Genomic DNA, 26422 nt, shown 5'->3' on the forward strand with positions numbered 1-26422 from the left:
GGATTTCTGAATGCAAATTTAGTTTAAAAAAAATCCTATGTCGTTCATTTCTACTCAGTGGTGCTCATACAGTTGATCATCTGAAAGCTATCTCAAAGGAATGAGTTGGGATTTGAAAGAAAGAGAAAAATAAGGGAGGGGAGGAAAAAACACCTGGAAACCCCACGATTGCCACCATATTGTTGCTAACCCAGCTGATGGAGACTGAAATGAGTCAAGGGAGGACTGCCAATTCACAGGAACTTCTGACGTTGTGCCAGATATTGATGTATTTTTCAGAATATGCACTATGATGCTCTCTTCTTGCCTTCAGCCTGTCCTTTGGCATTTAAGAAACCACTGGTTTCTATCATTGCGTTGGTATTGAATAAGGGACATACTTGCACTGGGACTGACATATGTCAATTGCAGTTCTTTATACACACATTCCAAATACCGTATGGGCAATTTGCGGGGGAAAAAAGATCTCACAGAAAGCATTTAGAGTTAGTTGAAGTTTGTTGAGAAGGGAGATTTACAGAGGAGAGATTTACTCTCTCCCTTGCCAGGAACAATCCAGAAGAGCAAGCCTTTTAATTCAGTAGCTAATGGTTTATATTGAACATAGTGAATGTCAGCAGGATGGTGCTTTAAACAGTTTTACTTCTGTAGATTGAAGGACAAAAGAGTTTTAATTGTGGAATTTGTGACTTCCAGTAGCCTTTTATGTGTTTGTAAAACAGTGTTTTTACTTTCACTGGGTCTTCAGCCATGCAGTATTTATCATCCATGTGCTGGAGAAGTTGTATTGCAGCCTTTTTGATTTCTGACACAAAAGATTCAACAACATTTTGGTTTCTGCATCCTACTCGTGCTGCTCACTGTGGCACAGTTTGTATTGGTATTTATTTATGTGAAGTGTTTCCAACTGAAGTGAAATGGTGCTTCAGTTATTGGTTCTTGAGAGAGATACAGACTGGTTCAGTGACAAGGCCATGGTTATTTTGCTCTGAATCTTTTAAGTGTTCAGAAGCAGCATGTGTCAGCTGAGAATTTATCTGCCAAGTGACAAAAAACAACTCCTGACATTTGACACAATTGACCGTAAACAATTGCAATGCTAAGTCAAAATCCTAATGGAATGCATTGATCCTGTATTTCAGGATCCAGCTCCTCTGCACACCCTTTTTTGAAAGAGTATATATAGAACAGTACAACCTGAGTAACAGGCATGAGAAAATGTGGCTGAATATTTGACCTGTTGAAGAAGGCTAATAACCTCCTAAATCCCAACATCTGTAGAAAAAAGTGTGTTATTTAACATCTTATGTTTGTTTTCTGCAAATGATTTCTATGATGCAGTCTCCTCCAAACCATTCTGGTCTCTGTAGATGTGTGAGATAGGCTCCTGGTGGGTTGGTTACTTTGACTGATTCCCAGCCCAGCAATTTTGGAACAGTAGTGTGGAAATAAGTCACGTGCAGAATATGTGGTGAGGTCTGAAAAAGGCCTGTAATGGAAAGATAAGCCTTGATCCATTCTCTTGATCCTCAAACAGTTGCCCTCATTTGGTGAGCTCTTTGAGCTAGCCCTGTTTCCTGTTGTACTATATCTGGGTCACTGGAAAAATATGTGTTTAGGAGGAATGCATGAGGTAGGCACACCAGATTACATCATCCTCAGAGCTTGTCAGGCCATGACTGCTTTCTAGCTCACACTGAATCTTGTTCAGAAAATCCAGATAATTTGGATGTTATTTTTGTCCAGATCATGCTCACAGAGAAGGGTGCAGGTTCTTGAAACCTGTTCTCTTAAGTGTTTATCAGATTTGTACTAGGTAACATCAGGAGGAGGTAGGTCAGAACACTCAAATCATCTTTAATTCATGAACATAGCTATTTAGGGCACTTCTGAAGTGTCAGTTGCTTGTGGTAGGAGTGAAGTATGTTGCTGCTTACATAGCTAACACTGTAAGGCTTGCCTTTATAGTTGCATATTAAAGTTTTGGATGCATCAGACATGTAGATCTAGGTAACATGTTTGTTGGCGGGGGGAAAAGATATTCCTGCTCCATCCTGTGTACATTTCAACATGTAACATACAGTTAAACAGAAACAGCAGCATTCAAACCCCATGTAGTTTCTTCAAGTACTCTGGGTAACATCAAAACTCTTAGGGATTTGATTGGGTGGGTGGCAGATCTCCATCTGCCATCGAAGTGCTTTAATCTTTTTGTGCCTGTGTCACATCGTGCCACTGAAGTAGTCCTGTTTCCAACAGATTGCAAAGTAAAAATCAAAACGGAGGAGAGAGAAGTAAAGCAGATGGTACGAACTAAACAGAGTTCTTTAATTCGTATAACTCAGTTCTGTGAAGGTTTTAGTGATAACATATTATTTGTATATACCTCCTTTTGCTTGTACTGTGAGAGGATGATGGAATCACTACAATTCCACTGTTACTCATTTTTTTTTCTGTCAAATCTGTCATGTAAATCTTTTTGATACATGGAACATGAATCCTCTGAATCAACCTCAGTAGCAGAGAGTTTGGTCGAGTGTCTTGTCACACATATGACTGCTGCTCTCTAAGTTTGAGCATTCTATACATTCATCAGGTTGTATCTACACTGAATCAAGCATATCCTCATTTTCAGGAGACTGTTTTCTCTTTTGGTGTACAACTTGCCCCACTACGCATAAGTTAATGTGGATTTTTCAGGGAATATATTGTATTATTAATAATACCATGAAAATTCTGTCCCAAGTAGATGTTGTGTTGGATTTGTATCACCTGGAAGTGAAGGAGAAAAAAAACAGTTGCTGCAGAAGGGAAAGTGCTGAAGTACAAGTAGGACGAGTTTTTCATGTGATTGCACACCTGTGGAATTCTAGAGCCATTTGGTGTTTCCTTTGGTGCTCGTCCCTCATTGTCCATGTTCTGGCTTGTTCCCTAGGTTCCGTGATGCTTTGACCCAGTTCTCAGGACAGGGGTGGGAGGCCCCAGGGCAGGCAGGTTTTCTGGTGCTGCTTTTCCTTCTCTATGTTGCACAATTACAATAAGAGCAGATACAAGCCAGTGGGCCATCAGCATTCACACAGCGCGGGTGCTGTTACTGCTGTTGTTTAAGCAACAGTGCTTAAAGGGAAGAGCGTTGTAAGCAGGGTCTTGCATGGTGACTTGGCCTGCTAGGAACTATTGGTGAGAGCTACTGAGATGTGAATGTCCCAGTGCTTATTGTCAAGTACCAATGACCATAGACTTTGCACATCAGGCATTTGAGGTATTGCAGTGTTACCACAAAACGTTCACATCCCCAGCAAGATCCCAGCTACTTGCTCAAACAGAACATGGTGAGAGTACACACAACCCTGTGCTCTAAGTGATTAGGTAACAGTGGTGTTATTAAATTGAAGTTGAATGAGGTTTGTTTTGAAATTGAGCAGTGTTAAGGTCAATAAGCAGTGGGCCTACTGACAGGCTGAATACCTAGGAGTTCTGTAGAGTCATCCATGTGGAGTCTCTCCATCTCACCTTTTCCTGTAGAAAAGCACAGTAAGCACAGAAGTATACCTCTGCTTAATTCAACTGGCTTTCAAACATATTTTTTAGGTTGATATAATTAATGTGTGGGGGGGTGGGGGTATAATTAAATGTATTTGCAGCCCTGATGCTTCTCACAGAAGACTGCATTAAAATATCAGAAGTCTTTTTAAGACCTGTTTTACCACTGAAATAATCCCATCCCCAATTAAACACTATGTGATTACAGTACTGTGTCATTTAATTCTCCTTTGTTCCTTCTTTCCTTTTGCTAACAAACTCTATAACAAAGTACCTTATTATAAATCTACTTTTTGTTGTTTCTCTGTATTACATTCACTCAAACTTCTAACTTAATTCCAGATGTTAGAAACACAGACTCAAGAATCACTTTTATTTTGTTCTGTTTTATCAGGAATTAGTTGGTAGGCTTAAGTTGGACAAAACTGGGGCATTAAAATGCTTATTTAAAGAAATGACTATGAATATTAACACTAGCTTGTTGTCTACGAATGCATAGTAGTAATCAGTTATAATTACTAATCTCTTAATTGTTAGGAATTCACTAAGATTAAAGCAACATTTCTAAAATATGTGGTGTTTTTAAACATTTTTAAAGTGTATTTGTATGGTGTGAGTTTGGGAATTCTAAGTTTGCCCTTGAGTTTCCCCAGGGAAGGAGACTAATATTTCAAGGCGGTGTCCCGTAATGAAAATGTCGAGTGGGCATCATTGTCCTTATTTATAATTAGAAGATACCTTATGGTTGAGACCATATAGATTAGTGTGACTTAGAGTACAGTGCTAAGCCTAAAGGGAAGACAATTTGCTGGCTCACTTATTAAAGATGTTTCTCAACCTGTCAGCTTTTTTGAATGCTTTTACTGTTCTTTATGCTTCAAAATAATTATTGATTGATTTTTTTCTTCTATTCTCTTGCAGAAAGATGAAGTGTACCTCAACTTGGTGCTGGACTATGTTCCTGAAACAGTATACAGAGTTGCCAGACATTATAGTCGGGCCAAACAGACACTCCCTATGATTTATGTCAAGGTAGGTAACTAATAACTGTGGTTAGATGAAGAGGTATATTATAGGAACAAACTCTCTGAATACCTATTTTCTCACATAATTAGTTTTCTGAAGTTTTTAGAAGTATGTGTGTCTTGAGGCAAGAAACAAAAAAGATCAGAAAGTATATTTGTTAGAGTGAAGGAAGAGTAGAGGCAAGAGGCTTAAGTTTCAGCACCTGATTTCTCACTTTACAGAAATCTCAGAATGGTTAGGGGGAGGGCTGGGAAGTGTGGGGTGTTTTGTTTTCATATAGCTTAGAGTCTGACACCAGCTAGATTCCCAGCTTCAGCTTTCAGAGATGATGATGACACAATAGTACAAAGATCAAAAATTTAAAGAAAATGTCAGGAAGAATGGAATTCTCTTGTTATCTTCTTCCTTTGCCTGATAACTAACTGAGAGGTCCTGTGCCTCTGATGAAGGAATGAAAGGTGTGCTTTTGTCCCCTTCCTTATACATGGAGCTCTTTGGCTTTACCACTTGTGTTGAAGAGCAGGAGATGTTTTTATGCACATTTTAGCCTCAAAGCCTCACTTTAGCTGTCTGCATCTTTTATTGTCCTTTGTACAGTAATTAAAGATGAATAAAACTTCATTTTTTGTCCAATATGGGATGCATCTGGGTCTCATAATTCTATTTCATGTACTGTGGTGACCACAATTTGTGTGCTAACAGAAGGTCACGGAATCATAGAGTATTGGAAGAGATCACTGAGTCCAGTGTTGTTAACTTGAGTTTAACTTGTTAACGTGGCACACAGATAACATACAATTGAAATTAGCAATAGAAGTTTCTGATTTGTATTGGTTTCTTCAGGCTCATCTTTAAATGCCTAATGCTTAACGTTAGGGTGGGCTGAAGAGTACCTTTTAATTTGATTGAAAAAATGAATGTTGCAAAAAGTAATTCTTCCAATAACAAAGTGTTGTACCATTACCCAGTATACAGAAACTGTAAATTAAGTGTCTTGGCAATAGTCAGCACTGTTCCCTGTTTTTACGAAAGCACAGGATATTACCATTCAGCACTAAGAATTTGTACTGCAAAGTAATTCCTGTGCTTGGCCTGTTGGTGGAACAATATGTCCTCAGGTTATAAGCACCACAAAACTTGCTAGCTTAGCTTTTGATAAATTATTCATTTATTTTTGTTCTAATTGCTGTTAATTATGACGACTTTGAAAAAATGGTCTGTAAGTATCCTATGAGAGAGAATTCTGCTTCATCTGTTTCATCTTCCTGGATACTTGGGACTTCCCTTTCCACGTAGCCAAGAAGTCTGTTCTTACCTTATTTTTCTGACAAGGCAGGCCTATTTCTGTCTTATATTTTAAAAGAGATCATGTGACTTTGATGGCATTAGAACTGTTGCAAATGGAAGATACCTTGGCAATTGCAAATGTCAGATCGTACCCATTTGTTCGCTTTTGATTGATATGTAGGAAGGCAGACAGCTCCTCTGTCCTGGGTAACAAAGAAACTGCTTATGAAACTGGAAGAATCTTTTCTGATAATCTTTTTGTTAGTTTTTATTAGCAGCCTCTAACATTCTGTAATACATTCGTGGAAGTTCTGGATCTGTTGTACTGAGATGGAGGACATACTTCATGAACACTGCATGCATTGACTTGACTCACCAATTTAGAGCAATCTTCCAAATTATTTTGCAATACACTTGCACAATAAGTACCTGCCATGTCTAGAACAGACAATTCAGAAAATGTTTGTTTGTTTACTTTTCTTTGTGCAGGTTTCTGGTTTTGAAAAAACAAAAGTGGAGACTGAAAACACAGAGCCCATAGTCAGACAATACTTTTCCTGCTAGTATCTTTCCTGCCAAAAAAAAAAAAGCCAAAGAAAAAAACAGACAAGGGGGGTGGGAGTGTAAATACAAAGATAATGATGGAAGTGAAGCAAACATGACTTAATACCAATGTCTAGCAATTGCACCTAGTTTTACAGACCTCTAAAGCTGATGTATGTAGAATGTGCACATGAAAATGGGAAGGTGCAATTTCCAGCCTATAGGCTTACTTCACATCACTGGAATGATTTCAGAAAACCTGAGGGACACAAGAAAACTATGAAATAACCTGTCTGCCTGTTAAGCCTGGGTTTTCTCTGTGTATTAATGACTATATACGCTATACAGCCCTAATTATGTCCAGAGCTCCTTATTCCTTGCAGCCAAATATGTGGACAGCCCTGCCTTACCCAGTCATTTTGCCGTGGCAGGTTCTTGGCTTGCTGTGTTCTTCATTGCCAGCCTTGGAAGGGAGAACAGAGCAAACTCCCTGTTAGCAGACTTGTTTGCCTTGCCTCATATAAAATTGTCGTTAGTTGACCTATCTTTTTGCCTGGAGGTTTGAAATTGGAAAGAGTCTGCCCCTTGACTGGGAAAAGCTAGGAGATTTGTTCAAGTGTCATGCTGAAACACAACCATATTCCTTGGACAGCATTTCATACCCTGTTAATAACTTCCTTGGCTAAAGGGTTTTTTTCACTTTTTTAATAACCCGGAATACCTCATTTCTGTGAAGAGGCTGATTTATAAAGTAAATGCACACTTTTATTTTCTGTATGCTTTCTGTGACTACCATCATTGTTAGGTCTGTGGTTATTTATATATATTGAAAAGCTGGCACAATTACTTCTTTGGAATTGTGCTCATTTTCAAAAGGAGAATCTGAACCTCCTGTGGATAATCTGAACTTATGTGGCAAAGAGGGGTGAGAAGATGTGCCAGTTCCTGGGCTTTCCCTGTCTCAACAGGACTGACATAAATTCAGCAGGGCCTTTTTTGTTTTTTGTTTGTTTTAGTGGTTCTGTTTTTTACTCTAATAGAGTTATGTGTTGAGTTATTTAGCCTGTTTTGGCTGGGAAAGCATACTTTACACAATATTTCTGTGTTCCAGTTGTACATGTATCAGCTGTTCCGGAGTTTAGCCTATATCCATTCCTTTGGGATCTGCCACCGGGATATAAAACCACAAAACCTCTTGCTGGACCCTGATACAGCTGTCCTTAAACTCTGCGACTTCGGAAGGTAAGCTTGTCTATGGCCTGAAGCTTGGGGAGTCAGATTTATTTCGAAACAAATCTAGTGAAATTTTGCAGAAGAACTCATGTATTCCTCTGAAGTTTATTGTTTGTAGTTTTAATGGAGAAATTAATATTAGAGTGTTTCCTTTTTAAAATGAGCTCCTAAGAAGAAAAGAAAAGGAACTGGTGAAGGGTGTCAAATAGGAAGCAAGTAAAATTCAATCCTGATTAAAAAATAATAATAATAAAGTAAATAGGCCATTAATAGGGAAAATAGTGTGCCATGGAGAAATAACACTGAACAGTAGAGTAAAATGTGTGGAAGAAGGGGTATGCAGAGTGACGTGGTAACCTGAAAAGGTTAATGCTACCTTATTAGTCTATTTGTGTTAATCTGCTGATTCATCTAATATTTCAAATACTTTAGAAGATCAAGTTCAGCAGCAGCAATTCTAATTGCAGATAGTGGACATCCGTATCCCAGTTTCCAGTGGCATATTTTTTCCAGTTCTGTTCAAGTGATTCAGTTGAACAAGTGAGTCCAGCCCTAATCTAGAAAGTAAAACCGATACAGAAGTTCTAGATATCCACACTGAGAAAGGAAACAGATTTGTTCCTGAAGTTCAGTCTTTAGATTGTGCTGTAACTTTGCAGACTAAAATAGCCAGGTCATACATGTGAGAGGTCACTGAAATTGCTGTTGCTAAATTTGTTTGCCTGTAGTGAGTGGGAATGTCAGATGGTGATTACTCAAGCAGTGCATCGTCACGCCTCATGGTTTGGGAATCTCCTTTCTAGCTCTACATCACAAGCAGTGGAGCAAAATAGGAATCGCATTTAAACGTGAAGTAACAGTGCATAAACAGGCGGTACCTCTAGCTGTTAGAAATCTGAATTGTTAATTGTAGTTTCTGTCTCTTTAGGCAAAACTGAGACTTTTTAAAACCGTCTAATTGGGTGGGGGGAGCTCTTCCTTCTCTCAGAGGCTCAGTGTTGGATTTGGCTGGGGTTTGTTGCCACTTAGTGAAATGTATCATACTTCCAAAGGAGCAGGTTGATTTCCACATCCTTTTTATCAAATGCATGGTATTAATTAAGAAAGAAACATAGCACAGACTCATGTTCCAAAAGTAACGTGCTGTTGTGTTTCTAAGGAAACTCGTCATTACAGTTGTGGCAGTACTGTATGTTAGATGCTTTGTGGCAGTGTAAATCATAGCAAGTACAGAGGCGAATAAAGATACAGCTGTGATTTTGTATTTGAAGAATTTGCATTAGGAAAAGTACCTGAAACTGAATTCACCGTGTTCACTTCTACATGAAGCCTTCATGTTTATCTTGGACTAATAACATGTGCCTGCACCAGCAAACTTGTTTTTACCTTTGTCTTCATGCCCACTTAGCCTCATGACACACTCCCTAAAACAGGAAAAAGCCAGAATATTCTGATGAAAGCTTAAGAAAATAAGAGTAATAATAGAAAGTACTCTGTTCTGGTGAGTACCCAGGGCTTTTGAACCTTAAAAGATGGCTACATCTGGCTGAGCTGTATTCTGTCGTCTTCGACTTTAACACAAGCTTTTCAACACATCAAACTCTCACGGACAACTGCCAGCCAAAATCCTGACACTATTTATCCTCCAAATTGTAGTCAGCATTTCCTTTGCTGTGTCCACTGTAAGGTAGCTGCCTGGTGGGCTGATTTCACAATAAATCAAGTCTGTGCCTTGTGTAAGCTTAGAACACAGTCATTTAGCATTTAGGACTCGGGGGTGGTAAGGAGTGCTAAAGCTTAATACTGGTCTGCATTAAAGTACTGTGAAGCTTTTTGTTTCTAAAATATTATTGATTTGTTTCCATTTCAGTGCAAAACAGCTGGTTCGTGGAGAACCTAACGTTTCATACATCTGCTCTCGGTACTACAGGGCACCAGAGTTGATCTTTGGAGCCACCGATTATACCTCCAGTATAGGTATGTGTATGTATTTGTTGAAGTCTGTGCCAGCTGCATGGGTTTTTATTCTGTAGTTAAGTGTAAAGGATTGCAAGAGGCAGAATTTTGTTGTAAACAGGCAGACACCACTTAGCAAAGTATACATTTTTTAGGGGGCTGTTGCAGTTTCTAAACTTGAGATTTCGATGTCAATTATATAATGAAATGTCTGGGATGAAATCTGATTCAAATAAAACATCTTCCAGATCTCCAGGTACTTTTGCTGTTTAATTTAAAAGTAGGTACAAGGGAGAGACCAAACTAACAAGTATTTGATTACTTAACTATAAAGAAGGACTATATAAAGAATATAAGCTATTATCCTGTTTCTGATATGCTGTGATTCGGACCCAAATAATTTTGTAGCTTGTTTGCTTGGCTTTTAGTAAAGTGTTTTTAGTGGGAGAGAAAATGTGGAGTGATGTTTGGCTTTAAACTCTCTTGGCAGGTTGAATGTAACATATATGGCAGTATTTCAGATTCTGCTCATTCTGTTAACATTTATTGCCCCTTACTCATTAATTGTCAACATGAAGAAGACTCTTTTTTTTAATACTGGGCATACAGCTGCATTGTGGAAATGTTAGGGAAGCTGAAGGTTTAGGCAGAGGACAGGAAATAACCAGATGTTCATACAGCAGTCACAGAAAGTTGCTCAAGGTGAACAGCCATAAGTTACCTTGTTGTGGATCACTTCATCAGTTTTTTAGTCAGGGTACTCCCTGGGTTCTTTTTGAAGCCTGGTGCTAAGATTTTATCTTGCTTACAGTCTTGACTAGTACAGGCTAGGTTTAATAGATTCAAAAGGATACGGAGGTCGTGAACAAGTCTTGAAAAAATAAGCTTGTAACTCACTCAAGTGTACTTAAAGGTAGTAAGCTCAAACTAGCGTTAAAATCATTGACTGTGTCATTTCACATGTTCAGTTCTTTGAAAACAGAAATATTTCCGAAGACTTACTTCTTCTCATTGTTATTTTTTTCCCCATTAGTTATTCTCCAGAATCATATTATAGCAACGCTCATGTTGATATAAAAAAAAAAAAAAAAAGGGGCAGGACCAGAAGTTGGGGAAAAGTAATGGCATAGTAAAGATAAACACATATCTCCCCTTGTATGAAAAGATGCAGGACCAGAAGTCTGAAGAGAGTAATGGCAAAGTAAAGATAAAGTGGCAGAGCTTCTCTAATGGTTAGCCAAGCCAAAAGTGGCAGCCTCAGCCCTCCTTTTGCTCTTGGGTACACCAGCTCCCACACTTCACTATTCAGTATGCTGATTCAGCCTCACTTTGTCTAGAGACTTCATTTTGGCTAGGTTAGCTTTTTGCAGTGTAATGAGTTGAATCAACATTACTGTGCAGTCTGATAAGCACCAGGGCACAGGTAAAAGCAAAGAGGCAGGGGCTTGAGAGTGAGGGAAGGCAGCTGATCCCAACTGACATCTTTTTGCCAACTGAGGGCTAATAGATTGACTCAGCTGTGTTATCAGAGTGCACTGAGACAACTTGTTTCAGGGGATAACTACATAAAACAAATACTTTAGGTCACCAGAATAGACTGCTTTGTAGATAAGTCTATGGAATGTTGCTGGCTCCAACTGTATAATGACTTTAATCTTTTTTGCAGAAATTTTTATTTTGTTACCTGCCAGTCTCTGTAATAATTCTAATAAAAAATAAACTTGCTGTTTGCCAACGTCATAATGGTTTTAAACTTTCGTGGTTCAGACGTTTTCATACACCACAAAAATTCTATAACCTGAAAATCATCTTCTAAACAAATCAGCTGAGGTAAAATTTGCACAGAATTAGTTTGAAAATGAAATTTAGCAAATTTTTCTTTCCCTTTCCTCCTTCAGCTTCCTTCAACATAATCTTTGCATTTGGGAATTGTGAAGTAATAAAATGCTTTTAGAAACTATTTTTGCAGTTCCCAGCATTCTGGGATGCTTCTGCATTCTGGAAGTCGCAACAGAAATGTAAGCTGGCTTGTAATTTCTGGGATTTTATTTTATCAGAACACATGAGTTAGGTAGGTTTTTTGGATTATAACTTTAAAATAACTGAAACTGGGGGTAGTGTTTGCAATACTGGGTTGGTGACAGAGATTAACGGATGATAACATCAGTGGCATCAAAATTTAATGCAGTTAACACCTCAGTATGTGTCATCTTGCAGACCTGGAACTACTGTTAAAATAACGAACTGGGAAATAACCTGTTCAGGCTTCTGAATGGTTGCTATTGCCAGTTAGTTACTAAACCAGGCAGCATTCTTATTGCATACTTTTAAGGGATTTTTCAGTGGCAGGCCACGTGCATTCGTGTCAGTTAAAACCTGCAGAATTTTGGGCTCCGTTTCATAGTCAAAGGCGATTTTCTGGGTGTGTCTGTGAGGCTAAGGATAGCACGCAGTTTTGTTCCTGCAGCTAACTACTGGAAGCATCTGTTTTTATGCAAGTGGAGCCCTTCTGCTGCCCCTGGATAGAGTTTTAGGCGGAACTTCCTCCTTGCAGGTCCATGTGTGCTGCTGTCCCAGGGTATGCTGTCTGCTTGTTGCCTGGCTGCTGCCAGCTGAAAACGTGGGATTACTGCCTGCATTCCCCTCGAATGTCCTGAGACAAACATAGGCAGGCTCTGGAGTAGGGCTGGATGCAAATATTTGTTACTGCATGATCCTGCTTTATAAAAAGAAGCACCGAAGTCAAGTTTTACCTGGAGAATGTGCTTTTTACTAGGTCGGGAGATGGGGAAAAAGAGTGCTTGTCAGAAACGCTTCTGGTTAATGAGGGTGGTCTCCAGCACGTTTTCTCCGTCATGGCTCTGGGCAGACATTGAGAGCATTCCAGAGGCAACATTTATAGCTGCTGTCAGGGAACGATCAATCTGTACAGCCCTATCACTGGCTTCTGCTGAGCTGTCCAAAAATAAGCGTCACAAATTTATTCATTCACTTTCCTAGCAAGTGCTAGAACTGAGGATGTGAGAAGTTCATCTCCTTCAGAGCAGAATTTCCCCCAGAGGCACGTGCAGCAAAGCTGTCTCCAAATTTCTTGGGAAAGAACAATCATGAGGTGTGTTCCAAACCTGCTACCGAGCAGAGAAAAGGATTCGCCTCTATCTAAGGCGGTGATTCCCATTGCTGAAACTAAGCATGGATGTTGAAGTACTGACCAGTTCTCTCACCTGTGATTGCTGTTTCATCTCTTCATTGCAGAGAAAAGGTGCCCATGTCGATGACTTCCTAACCATTTCAGGTTTTAGCCTTACTCTACCTCATGTAGGCTGTGGATCTGTGCTAAGCAGATGTGCAAGACTTGCATTTGACATAACAACGCATGCCCATTATCCCAGATTTTGTTCTCATTCTGACGTTCTAAAAAGCATTCCAAAAAAACTAGCAGTGAAAAGCATTTTATGTTCTGGCATTTGGCAAGTAGAAGCTGCTGATTTTACAACCTCCTAGGGCTACTGTTCCGACTCTGGTTTTTCCCTGCTGGTTTGTACAGATGATTGGCTTCCAGAGTAACAGTTTTGGGATGGAGGGAATCCATCAAGTCAGATCAGAGAATGCTGGGGCAGAGCTTACTATAGCAGGAAAAAAGTGTAGGAGAGTTTCAGATGGAGGAAAATTCTTAGTTTCCACTGAATTGATGAGAGCAGGCAAATATTTTTTTTCTTCGTGCCCTCTAAATAACGAAGGGAAGGTGGTGTATAGCACAATGACCACTGCTGCAGTGATGAGAGCCAGAGTCAAAATTTCTCTGTTTGTTCTTGAATTTATGTTACTCAGCAGAGTTCTATAAACACCTAAGGAAAATTATTTGGTTGCCATCCCTATTTCAAGCTGCTCATGTTGGCTGCGGATCTCTGGCTTTAAATGAGAATACTTAGAAGATTTTTTCATTTCCTTGAAGTGGGAACATTGCCCAGGTCCAAACTTGGAAGAGAGTGAAATGATGCTCCAGGAAAAAGAATTATGCGTTTCAGTGCGTCTGTTTTACATGCTGATTAATTTATAGTATTCACAAATAAAATCAAGGAAGATGAAATAGGTTTGTAAGAAGTTATTAAGTCACCCGATCTTACAGACTTCCTTACACAGGGAGCAATGGATTTGTTTCCAGTGGATTTGCTGTGTCTGCTAGATTCCCCCATCACAAATACCGTAAGGATTCCTCAGACTTCCCCGGCTGCTCCCTTGTGACCTGCATCCTTTTTATTCTTTGCCTCTGCAGTACCCTCAACTTCCTGCATGCTGCCGTCAGCTGCTTGTGCAGCCTCTGGCTTGTCTGCAGCTGCAGTGTGTTCCTGGGCCAAGCAAGTTCTGCAGGGCTGACCCTCTTCCCACAGCAGTGATGCTGCTGCTTGCTGTCCTCTCTGTTTTCCCAAAACTGAAATGGCCTTGATACTTCAACCTTTAAGACTTGTCAGAAATTGGCTGGTGGAGTGGGAAGACATCAAGGGAGACTGCAGAAGGATAAAAGCAGAAAGCCAGTGTCATGGAGAAGCCAGACCAGAAGGTTAATTAAGACGATTTTATGAAGCCCTAATCTAATTCAAAAAAATCATGCTGATGTAGCTTCCAGATCTATAAAGGAACTGAGTTCTGAATGCAAAATTACACAAAACAAAGCTGGCATTTAAATATGTTCTGTCTTTTCCTTTCAATATATTGTTCTTTTTTAGTCCAAAATAAGTCTCAAAATGATTATAGCTTTGGGGTACCACTTTTTTTGTACGCTCAGTGGAAAAATCTTCAGTTTCTCAACACCCCTTACAGCGAGTTTAAATAGACTTCTAGGTTTCAGTTCTGTACTTAATACATTTAATCTATTTCTTTGCTACTTCTGAAGAAATTTGCTGTCTTTTGGTCTGCTGTTTAAGCTCCTGTAAATGCAGCTACCTATTTGGAAGGCTCTTTGTATGGATGGATGACATAAGTCATACATTCTTTTCATCATTTGCTTGTATGTATCAGTCTGATGGCCATAACTATCAGTTAGCGGTCATTCAGAAGCCGAGGCGATGTGTTGTTCTTTGCCTGGTGCCTTCTTCATTTCCCAGAAAAGATCTCGGCATCTTGGTGGCTTTCTACTAAATACTGCTAAAAATTCAAAATGTGTCTGATTTTCCTTATTTTTTCATCTTTATTGATGATTGAGTGCACTTTCAGTAAGATTGCAGATGGCATCAAGTTGGGGGGGAAATGACAATCTGCCTGGTGGTAGAAAGGCCCAAAAAGGGACCTGGACAGGCTGGATATCTGGGCTGAGGCTGAGGGGATGAAGTTCAAGAAGACCAGTTCTTGCGTCCTGTGCTTTGATCGCAACACTGGGCAACACTACAGGCTTGGGGCAGAGTGCTGGAAAGCCGTGTGGAAGAAAAGGATTTGGAGGGTGTTGGTTGATGCTCAACTGAACGTGAGCCAGCAGTGTGCCCAGGTGACTGAGAAGGCCAAGGACATGCTGGCTTGTATTGGAAATAGTGAGGCCAGAAGGAGGGGGAAGGTGATCGTCCTCCTGTACTCAGCTCTGGCAAGGCCGCACCTCAAGTACTGCATTCAGTTATGGGCCTTGCAGTATAAGAAAGACATTGAGGCCCTGGAGCATATCCAGAAATGGGCAGCAAAGCTGTGAAGTCTGGGACACAAATCTTATGAGGAATGGCTGAGGGAATGGGGGTTGTTCAGTCTGGAGAGGAGGAGACTTGGGGGAGATCTTATCACTCTACCGTGCCCTGAAAGGAAGTTGTGACAAGGTGGGGATTGGCCTTTTCTTCTGGGAAAATAATGATAGGACAAGAGAGAATGGCCTCAAGTTACACCAGAGGAGATTCAGATTTGGATATTGGAAAAATTTCTTCTTATAAAGAAAAGAAAGAGGCGTTAGAACAGGTGTCCGGGAAGTGATGGAGTCACTGTCTCTGGAGGTGTTTAAGCAAAGGGTAGATGTAGTACTTAGGGACATGGTTTAGTGCATAGTGTTGGTGATGGGTGGATGGTTGGACTAGATAATCTTAGAGGTCTTTTCCAACCTTAATGATTTTATGATCCTGTTATTACTGCTTGTTGAAATTCAAGACTTAAACATGGGTTAGTTCCAGTACCATTTGCATTTTAAGTTGTTACGTTTTAGGATGAATACTGTTGCAATGTCTGGACTATGGCATTATGAAAAAATGCATCCGTTTGACTTTAGAATTACTCTGACAGCTGCAGTAATCAGCAGTGCTTTTTGCCTACTGTATGTTTGGATGAAACTGTATCTTTCCTGAGAGAAGGGGAAAATACTTTTATATTAACCCTCTCTCTTGAATATAGGAAGGAAAGGGTGATTCTGACTTTCATATGAAGTTACTTTCTTAAGTTACTGTTGTAGCACTGAACTGCCTTATTTGTATATAAGATGTCCCTATAATAGATGAACATTGTCTTCACATAAGGGAATAGCTGCTTGTAGCTAGATGTGGTTTTTGGTATATGAATGATAGTGAATCTACGGGTGTTGTTGACCTATGCCCTGCAGTGCTGTTGTCCTGTGAAGTTTGCAAATGGAAGTGGGAGGAAGATTAGGTCTTGATGTGAATGAGAGGCTGTCTCCTAGGTCCCATAATAATTACGTTCTGAAGAATACTAGTAATATTTGCAGTATTGGCTTATCTGTTAATATATATGCTTTTAATACATGGGATGAAGAAAATGAGTCTATTCAACATTCAGGAACCGCAAAACCATCAGCTGTTGTGATGATACCTATGCATAGTTCATGATGAACATTATTAAGAACAACGTAAGGCTGGGAAGTTCTTAATTTTCATATGGCAAATATTTGTTTCTTCTTCCTATGTGATTAGGTTTTAATGTTAATATGTTATGATGTTAACATTATTTTCCAGCTCCCCTTGTCCCATCGTTTGACTTCTAGAATACCTGCCCCCTATTGCTGTGTGCCACACATCATTTTTTGCTAGATGCACATTTAGGAGAGGAATATTTTTTTATTTTTTGTTATGTTATAGTATGAAACGTGGCAAGTAATAGAGTAAAATTACTTATTTTTCCAATATAAATGAACCAATACAAACCTTTTACTTAAATCTTTCCTACCCTCTGCTTTTTTCCCCTTTTAGATGTGTGGTCAGCGGGCTGTGTATTGGCTGAACTGTTACTAGGACAACCAATCTTCCCAGGTGACAGTGGTGTGGATCAGTTGGTGGAAATAATCAAGGTATGGAATTTTAAGTGTTTTTTCAACTCTATGGGAATCAGAATGAGAACGATCATTGTTAAAGCTTGGCAACTTACATGCTGATACCATTGTACAAAGTTTTGCCTGTAAACTTTGATTGAAAAAATTTCTCATGCATTTCTGAGAACCTGATACTCTGTTTGCCCATCTTGAAGTCAGGCATGATGGCTCTATCTTTTAATTATACACTCTTTTTCCTCTTACAGGTTTGCACTTTCAGCATGGTTGGAAATGCTGCTTACATACTGAGCCAATATTTATTAATATATGATCCTAATTCTTTAAGAATCTACCTCTTTTCTTTGTTGCATGCAGTTAGTACTTAGCTTTGAAAACAGTATTGTTGAGTGTCTTTGTGCCAGATTCTTCACATATGTAGCCTTCTTTTCTTCTTCCTTCCTACCAGCTCTTTGAGATGAGAGGTGAAAATGGGTACTCCTTTTTGCAGATAGAACAGCAGGACCTAATTAAATGTAGAGCAAAAATACCTTCCACCTGAAAAGTCTTATTTTTGAAGTGAGAAAGACCTGACGTTTCTAAATGCGTGATGTTTACGTATTGCTTATGCTCAAACACATCTTGATTGATTTCATTTGGTAAGCTGTGAATATTCTTTGATTCTCAAATTAGAAGGATGGAACAATAACTCATAGCTTACATAGTTAGGGCCTGGTTTCCCAGCATCTGTCCAGTTCAGCTTTGTTACCTTCAAAATGATCCTTTCCCTAGTTCATTTCCCTCCTTGATCAACATCTGCAATGAAAGAGGCAAGGTTTCCAATCAGCATATAATTCCTTTAGGTGCATCTGTGCTCTTAGTAAGATGGCAACATTACAAAGGAGAAGTTGTGTAAGCATGCCTTCTTTCATGTATTACTGCTGTCTTTGTACCTCTTCTATCACAGTGGCTAACAGCAGCCAGTACCAAGCTGTCATCCTTCTGTATGAGGAACATGAGCTGGCGATGCTCAGAGTTTCTGTGGCTGGCAGTACAGTCCCACTCGTGTGCCCTGACCTTTCCAGGCTCTCACCATGTCTCTTCCAGCCTTTGGCTGTGTAAACTTAGCTTCTGTTACAGTGGTTTTGTGTCTGTCCTGCTGGAAGTCCTTCAGACTGCTCCTTTCCTCCAGAGGCCTCTTGCATCTCCTCCTCCTATGACTTCCTTGCTTTTTTAACATTGTCTTTCTGCCCAGTGTATCTAAGCTCAGCAGGTTCACATAGTGTCAGTTTACATAGGAAACACCAGTGGAAAACTAGAACTGCTGTGCCCAGTAGAGCTGATGATGCCATGAGTGAGAATTTTCTCCTTTTGAGAAGTGTCTTGGAGTGGTGCAGTTCTTTCCATTGCACCTCTTTTGTGAGATGTAGAACAGTCTGTAAACATGTCAGGTTGCTAGAGTTCCCGTGGAGTTTGTGCAATAAACTGTGCTACTTGCCTTCAGATATTTGCAAAAAAACCCTTGTTTCAATTCTTGATTAATACCTGCAATCCCAAGAAACTACATCTAAATGAGTTTTTGTAAAAACTACTTTTTATATCGTGATGAAAGCCCTGTAAGTCCTTCCATAATTCAGTTGGAAAACTGAGAGTAGAGAGGCCTTATCAGCAAAACCGTAGTGCTCTGCAATTGCTTCAACTTTCACAATGTGAAAGTAAAATAATAAATGAAATAGATGTCCCTTCATTATTGAGGTGCTCGCCAAGCAGAGATCATCATTTTGTTCATAGTTTTTTAGAAGCTGCTTTCTTTACTTAGGCATTTTCAGTTCTGCAATTCTGGGGGTAAACAACTATAAACTAATAGTTTTGTAGCATGTATGTGCTCCAATTGTGATAATTTGGTTTCGTTTATGCTTGTCTGACAGTGTATTGAAGCAAAGGAATAAAAAACTATTGATGGCCTGCATACCACCACCTGCAACTTTTTAAAAATGTTGCTACCATGATTTATGATAATTCTTATTGACCAGTTCACAGAACCATAAAACACCCAGAGTTGGAAGGGATCCTCAAAGATGATAGAGTTCAATTTATAACTGAATATATAGCGCTGGCAAACTCATGTCTAATAACAGCCAAAGGATTGTACTGTATAAATGCTTGAAAATCAGTAAGTTATAGCTGGGCATTGATGACTTTCACCTCAGCAGAGACAGATTTCTGAATAATTTCTTTGAATGTAGAAATAATAATTCTGAATGATCATCCAGACCTGTGTTTGTTTTGAGTTTTTTTCATCTCCTGTTATACATGTAGCCCTCTGCATACAAAAATTAAGTAAAACAGCTTAAATGTAGGAATAGCTCCATTTTATTGTAAGCCTAGTCTCTTCATTAAAAAGGCTATGGTGCTGAAAATGTTTTAGCAAAGTCTGAAAGAACAAACACTAAATCTTAGAGTAGTAGTTATTAAAATGTGTTCACTAAGTCCTTAAAATACAATGGAAAATGTGGACTTGAATTGGGTAGATGCCACGAATAATTTTCTGACCATATACTTGTTATGTAGACAACATAGATTCTCAAGGCAACAAGGGAAGGGAAAATTAATAAACTGCAGAACTGTACTGTCTTTCAATACTTCTGCATATGACGTGTTGTGCATTTTGTGTTAGCTATATATATTCATAAAAGCATTGGCAAAAGGCTGACGTGGGAATACAGAGGGAATTGCAGTTGGGTATAGTGCAGCCACCTATGTGTTAGACATGAGGCTATTTAAGACTTTGTTTAGAATAGGATTCATTTAATATTGTTTTGGGTTTTTTTTATATAGTTGGCATCCACCTCTTCCATTTGCAACACTTGAAGTATTACTATTTAAAACTTCTATTGTAACATGGACTTAGCTTAATGCCAGCTGGCTGTAAAAGAAGCAGAGCGTATGGGGTCTACCAACTGCAGGGAGTCTCTCACGAGACCCCATGTTGAACACTGCATCCAGATGCTCAAAATGAGAAGGGCGTGAACCTGTTGGAGCAGGTCCAGAGGAGGCCTTGAGGATGCTCAGAGGGCTGGAGCACCTCTCTTGTGAGGACAGGCAGAGGGAACTGGGCTTTTTCAGCCTGGAGAAGGCTGTGAGGAGGACTTACTGAGGCCTTTCAGTACCTAAAGGGGGCCTGTAGGGAGGCTAGGAGGAACGCTTTATCAGGAAGCACAGTGATAGGCAGTGGGAATGGTTTTAATTGGCAAGAGGGTAGGTTTATATTAGCTGCTAGGAAGAAATTCCTTACTCGGATCTCATTGAGACACTGGCATGGGCTGCCCAGGGAAGCTGTGGTTGCCCCATCCTCAGAGGAATTCAAGACCAGGTTGGATAGGACCCTGTGCAACCGGATCTGGTGGATGGCAATCCTGCCTATGGCCCAAGTTGGAACTTAGGGTTGGAACCCTTATTTTTAGTTTCTTTTTCTTGTTTGTATTTCTTCAGTCTTTCTGCAGTAGTACTTCCTTCTTTCCTTCTTTCTTTTGTATTTCTTCAGTCTTTCTGGCTAGGAGAGAGATCTTCAACAACTTACCTTTGAGAAAATGATGCTCAGCGTGGCAAAATACTGCCTTGGACCTGAAAAAAAAATCTGAGAAAATAATTATCTAATTACATTCTTCTTGAATTCTTACATCGTTTCTGGAGAGAAATTATATGATGTGCTTTTTCCGAGGTTTTATCTTGGATGGTGACTTATCATTATTTTTAGTTCTTGCAGACTATTCCAAATGTTAGGTTATCCGGTTGCTGGAAATATCTCAAGTTGGTAACCAGATACATTAATTTTAATTTTGAGTGACAGCCTCTTCGGAAATGTGCTAGTTCCTGACACAGACACAGTGGCACTGCAGGCAGAGCAGTGGTTCATGGTAGAGAAATTACATCTGAGTGAGTACTACACCTAAGAGAGCAGTGGTGTGGGTCCCTTTGCCGGGGGAAAGGTGAAACTGCTCTTGTCAGCAGCCCAGGAGGGTTGCAGTTTGCACTGACTAAAATCCATTGTACAAGCAGGATATTGCTGAATACAGCTCAGACAAGTGCTCTCAGCCTGCAAGAGGGAATTTTTAGAGGGTGCAATCAATGTAGGCTCCTGTGCGACTCCCTCTCCTCATGCTCACAGCTAGGAATGTAACTGTGGTGCCTGCAGGATGGCTGTGCCTGCTGTGGAAGCTTGGAGAGGTAAATCCTGCTCCTCCCACACCCTGGAGAGCACTGAAAACTGGCTGGAGTATTCCCCCAGGCTGACCCATCTTCAACCGCAGCTCCCGCAGAAAGGGATTATGCACTATTCCCCATGCAAAAAGGAAATTTCTGAAGCATTATAGCTTTTCTTCTAAGATACATACTTAATTGCATATTTATCTTTTGAAGGATTTTATTTAGCTTCTTCCCTCTACTCTGCTCAAAATGGGAAAAAAATCTTTGTCGAAGGAATGAAACGGCAGTACTCACATGAGCAGTCCTGGCGTACTGGGAGGACAGCATCTGCCAATCTGTTTTTCATTGAGTTTACCATAAATATTTTTTTCCTGTCTGTGCTGTTGTCTTGAGCGTGACGTGCAATGACCAACTTCTGATAACTGTAAGAAACAGCTAGGGGTTTTCTGGTATGGTTTTTTTTGTTCCTTCTGGATTGTGCATTTATTTCTTGCACTGAAGAAAAAATGAAATCATCTTCCCATAGTTTTCTGGGTTGGGAATGAGGCAAAGGGAAAAAAAAAATGTATTAAAACCCAAACTTGATAGTATCAGGAATCTTATCCATGTGTAACTTTTTGATCTGTGACAGTTTTACCGAACTGAACACTAAGTATAGACTGCAATTACAATATATAGCTCACACTCAAATGTCAGGGTGCTATTTTGGGCTCCGTTTTTGCAATAAAATAAATTCAGTCACAGCAGTTAATGGGGAGAGTGGAGCTGTTTTTTCCGGGAGAAGAGACAAGCAGAGAGAAGACAGCTTGTTATCGACTGTGGTCCTGCATGAGAGAGTGCTGCCCAGGGACCCATCACTGTACATAACACCTGTGTGTCCCTGCTGCAGGATATCATCTGGGTCCTTCCCTTGTGCCCATAAGGAAAGTTCTCTGGCATTTCACCTCCAGCACACACCACACCTTGCCTGTTCAAGTACCTCATATTGTTTCTTGCTTCCAGTGCTTGCTGGCAGACAGTATAAAAAGATGATGAATAATTATATTCACGTCAGTAGTGACAGTGGATTTCTTCCTGTTGTGTAGCTGTTCTTGAGTTTTTTAAGTAGAAGAAATCTCTATATTTAGTTGGCTTTCATTTTTGTTTGACAGGACCATGATTTTGAAAGAAAGTGCATATAAAATGTGCAATTTTTTTTTTTTTTTTACCATAGAAGCATTATTTCAGAACCAACCTGTCTTTACTGCTTGAGATGCCAGCACCTTGAATTTAAGTAATTAGTTGGCACACCTCTTAACAACTTATAGAAGAGGTGCAGACATGTTTGGAAAAGTAATAATTATGCCATCTGGTAAACCATACACACCTGGTAGATGTTTCCTCCTAAGATAGCATGGTTTTCATGGGGAAGGCACTATACCACTGTGTAGTTTCTGGAAGATCCTGAATTAAATAACAACCTTCTTCCCTCTCAAGTTCACTCCAGTCCTCCCCAGTCAGAGTTTCTGAACTCTGCTTTTAGCTGATTTTGATATTTTGGCAAATAATTAGTAGTAAGTAACAATAGCTGTCAGAAAGGACATGTATTCTATAGAGGTTTATGCAAACCTTGCAGTTTCCACTTCCTCCTATGTTGAAACAGCATGCTTTTGGTCTCATAGCCTTGCACAGTGAAGCCAGGTGTGGACAGCAGCTGTCTTCAGTTCTGGAGTCTAGCTCCTTCTGTGAAAATTCATTTGCAAGTAAATGAAGATCTTCGTGCTGTTTGTGACCAAATTCAGGTCTTACTTTAGATATAAAAATATCCTGTTATTTTTAGAGATGTGATTATCTGGAGCCTATAGGTTTTCTTTAATTGCTTGAGACATACACTGTTACGCTACCTTCATTAACTCTGTTAGTGGAAGAAAAAGTAACTGGGGAGTTTCATCTGTTGCAGGTGAACATCAAGGAAAAACTTCCTGGAAAATCTTTGTAAAACCTCCCACATTCAGTTTTTGTCCTGAGAGAATTCAAATATGTATTCCTTGGTTACTCTTCTTAGATAGTTTGTGTTATGTGTTTTTATTTAAGGGACGAAGATGACTTCTGGGGACGAAGAGCAAAGCCAGTTGATCTTTAGCCTATTGTTGTCTTCACCTGCAAGATCTTTTCTTATAGGCCACTTTCATTCTAATGTTTTGTCTTCATTCCAGACACAGTTTGTTTGTTGTCATTTAATTAAATGGCTTTTTTATTTTTTTAATTTAAAAATACTACCTTTCATAAGGCTGTCCCCAAGAAGCAGAAGTAGAATAGTATACATTGATATGCACAGACTGGAATAATTAAGTATCAGACTTCGTATTTCTTAAAAGCTGGCTAACCTATGCAAGATTTGGGGAATCTCATCCATGTATAGAAATACCTGAAGGAAAGATACAGAGAAGACTCAGCCAGGTTCTTTTTGCGTGCCCAATGCCAGAACAAGAGGCAATGGACATGGACTGGAACACATTGAACTCAAATCTGAACACAAGAAAACAGTTTTTATTATGAAGGTGATTAAATATTGGAGCATGTTTCCTGGAGAGGCTGTGGAGTCCCTGGAGATTTAAGAAGCTGCCTGGATACAGTCCTGACTCTTGCTGACCTGCTTGAGCAGAAGCTTGGACATCCACAAGTCCCTGCCAGCCTCAGTATTCTGTGATTCTGTGAAACCTGTCAGCAAGGAACATCTGCTTCATAGTATTTTCAGAGCTGGTATAGCAAGAACGGTTGTTTTACAGTGTAATTCTGCCAAAAATGTGCAAAGTAATTTATTCTTCTCCTTTGCATTCCAACAGAAATAGCAGTCATATGAATGACTTCTCTTTCTAAAAGAGAAAATGTTTGCCCAGCTTTTGTGATAGCATAAGCGATTGCTGCTGCTCAACAAGGTTACTCAAAGGTATTGCTAATGTACCTAAAACTCTGCATAACTCAGTAAGTTATGGTTTAAAAATGGTACAGCAGAGTGCCCTGGAGGACAGGGTGGGGTTATTTCTATCCCTTGCTACAGGACCTCTTCCAGGCGTTGCAAGTATCAGAACATTTTTATAGCTTATCACGTCATTCATCTCACTTTTTTTTTTCCCCTGGATTGTGATTTGAATATGACAATCTTAAAAGCTACCATTTTTCTTCCTGTGTACTTTCCTCCTCCTTTTTTTTTTTTTTTTTTTTTTGCCTTGTTCTACCTACTCTCAGTCTGAAATGAAAGCATATAGACACCACCACCACTGAGTGGTTGATGTAAGTCACTTATCCTTCTGTAGGGTCATTTTGTGTGTCTGAGGCTATATAACCAAAAGGTACAGCTTACCCTTCCTTCATCTAGTATTATCCCTCTTCAAAACCTCCTTTTCAAAGCATTCTTGACACCTTAGGCAGTGTTGATTAAATGCTTCACTATCCTTGTCACCAAAGCTTCAGCTCCGGAGTTGTTCTCTCGCATCGTTTGTAGTTTGGTCTGTGGGTTTTTGTGAAATGCGTGGCTGGGTGTTGTCCAGGGGTCCTCTCATGAAGCTATCTTTGCCTGTCTAATCTGAAATCTCTCCCATCCTATAAGCATTCTTTAGGTAAAGATACAGGCACTGTGCAGATTCTCATTCTGCGCAGCCTTGGGAACCGAGCCAGATTCCTGAATTTGAGCGATATAAAAAATTTAGTCCTTGCCTCCTCGTAGGAAAGCTATTAAAGATGGTGGGTTTTTTTGTTTTTTTGGTTTTTTTTTTTGAGAGGGGGAGGAGATGACGGAAGGTAAGCTTGGCTTTAAACAAGCTCTTTCTATGCAAGGGAGGCCTTAAAATGCAGTGAGCCGTGAGAAATGGTGGGACAGCAATACAAGTTATCCATAATTTGACAGGAAGTTGAATAATCCAGGGAACTTCAACGTTTTTGCAAATGGTTTTTACCCTGCATTGAAATTGAAATACTATTTGGAGGTCTGAAATTCCATCAATTTTTTGAACAGGCACTGAGAGCAGCGGTCTCAGAGCCTGGAACAAGGGGAAGGGAACATTTCTGGCTACTTTTATTTTCCTTCAAAGTTTAGCAAAACATATGGGATCCTGTAAATGGACTCTTTGCTACCAACATAGGCGTGCACAGAAAAGTAGTCTGATGTGAGCATAACTCTTGGATTGTAGATGGGGTGGGATTTATGTCTCAGCAATTGAGAGGTGGGTGTTTTGGGATCATTTCTTTCATGTAACTTGCCAATTGAATCTATTACTCAGGAAGCAATTGCCTGAACAAGTTCTGGGGGTTTATTTCCTTTTGCTGTTAATTTAAAGCATTGCTTTATGGGTAGATATTTTGTTTCATACAGTTGTGTTTTAAATCACAAAATGATGCAGGCTCTTTCCATAGTAACTGCTGGGGTTTTTTTGTTGAACTGAATAGTGACACTTGTTCTTATCCTCTTTGCCTGACTCTTCAGAGTGTGTTTGTGCCATTTCCATTCTTGGAACTGAACTGAACTGTAACTGTGAACTGAAAAATGTTCACAGGTAGGAGAATATACGATGAAATACTTCTTTAGCACTCTGCCTTACTAGCTAATAGTGTCACATTTTAGGCTGTTTCCTCGTGGAGACAATGCATAACATCACAGCAGTATGTATGGCAGGAGCAGTGTGTTTGTAAGCTTGTTAGAGGCCTGTTATTCATGACTTAAAATGCAGTCTGTGTTATAGCTGATTAAGGATTTGACCTGTATGCTACAATCAGCAGCACCGTTTTATAACATTAAAATTACAATAAACTCTATTCCCTATTGAAATATCACAAAGTTTGAGAACAATTCTTGAACTTAGTGGGAAAATTTTAGAAAATAATTAAATTTTTGATGCTTGGCTTGGAGCATGAATTCTGCCACCAGGAGACTACCGAAGCTGCATCAGGAGTGACAGAGATGACTGAGGGACTGGGGCATCTGCCACATGAGGAGAGGTTGTGAGAGCTGAGACTGCTCAGCCTGGAGCTGAGAGAGGTTCAAGGAGGGTTTTATCCACGTGCATAAATCCAAGCTCTTTTCAGTGGTGCTCAATAAGAGGACAAGAGTGAAGAGGCACAAATTAAAACATATGCAGTTCCATCTGAGCATAGGTTGTGGAATCTCTTTACGCGGAGATACGCAAAACTCAGCAGAACGCAGTCTTGGGCAGCCTTGCCTGTATCTAACTCTGCTTGAGCAATGGATTTGGACCAGATGGCCTCAGGAGAGGAGATCCCTTCCAATTGAAACTGGAAGTTTTGTTGTTTTGTTCTGTGTTCACTTATTGATTATACACATTGACTTCAGTTTTCTTGCCATGTAATGGATTCCATGGGAATGTGAAGCATATGTAAACAATGGCTTTTTTTTTCCTTTCCTTTCTA

The 26422-nt window shown here is 39.7% G+C and overlaps 1 protein-coding gene across 3 annotated transcripts in view; it reads left to right on the top strand.

The window, feature by feature from the left end:
- GSK3B (glycogen synthase kinase 3 beta) overlaps window positions 1-26422 on the top strand; it is a 143923-nt gene that overhangs the window by 87370 nt on the left and 30131 nt on the right. For all 3 annotated transcript variants that reach the window (XM_090150235.1, XM_031613116.2, XM_090150232.1), the window contains exons 4-7: window positions 4465-4575; window positions 7511-7641; window positions 9503-9609; window positions 16758-16855. In XM_090150235.1, coding sequence (XP_090006361.1) covers window positions 4465-4575; window positions 7511-7641; window positions 9503-9609; window positions 16758-16855 — 447 coding nt within the window. The remainder of the gene's footprint in view (window positions 1-4464; window positions 4576-7510; window positions 7642-9502; window positions 9610-16757; window positions 16856-26422) is intronic.

Source organism: Phasianus colchicus, chromosome 1, assembly GCF_987193195.1.
Source record: "Phasianus colchicus chromosome 1, bPhaCol1.hap1.1, whole genome shotgun sequence".
Taxonomy (NCBI): domain Eukaryota; kingdom Metazoa; phylum Chordata; class Aves; order Galliformes; family Phasianidae; genus Phasianus; species Phasianus colchicus.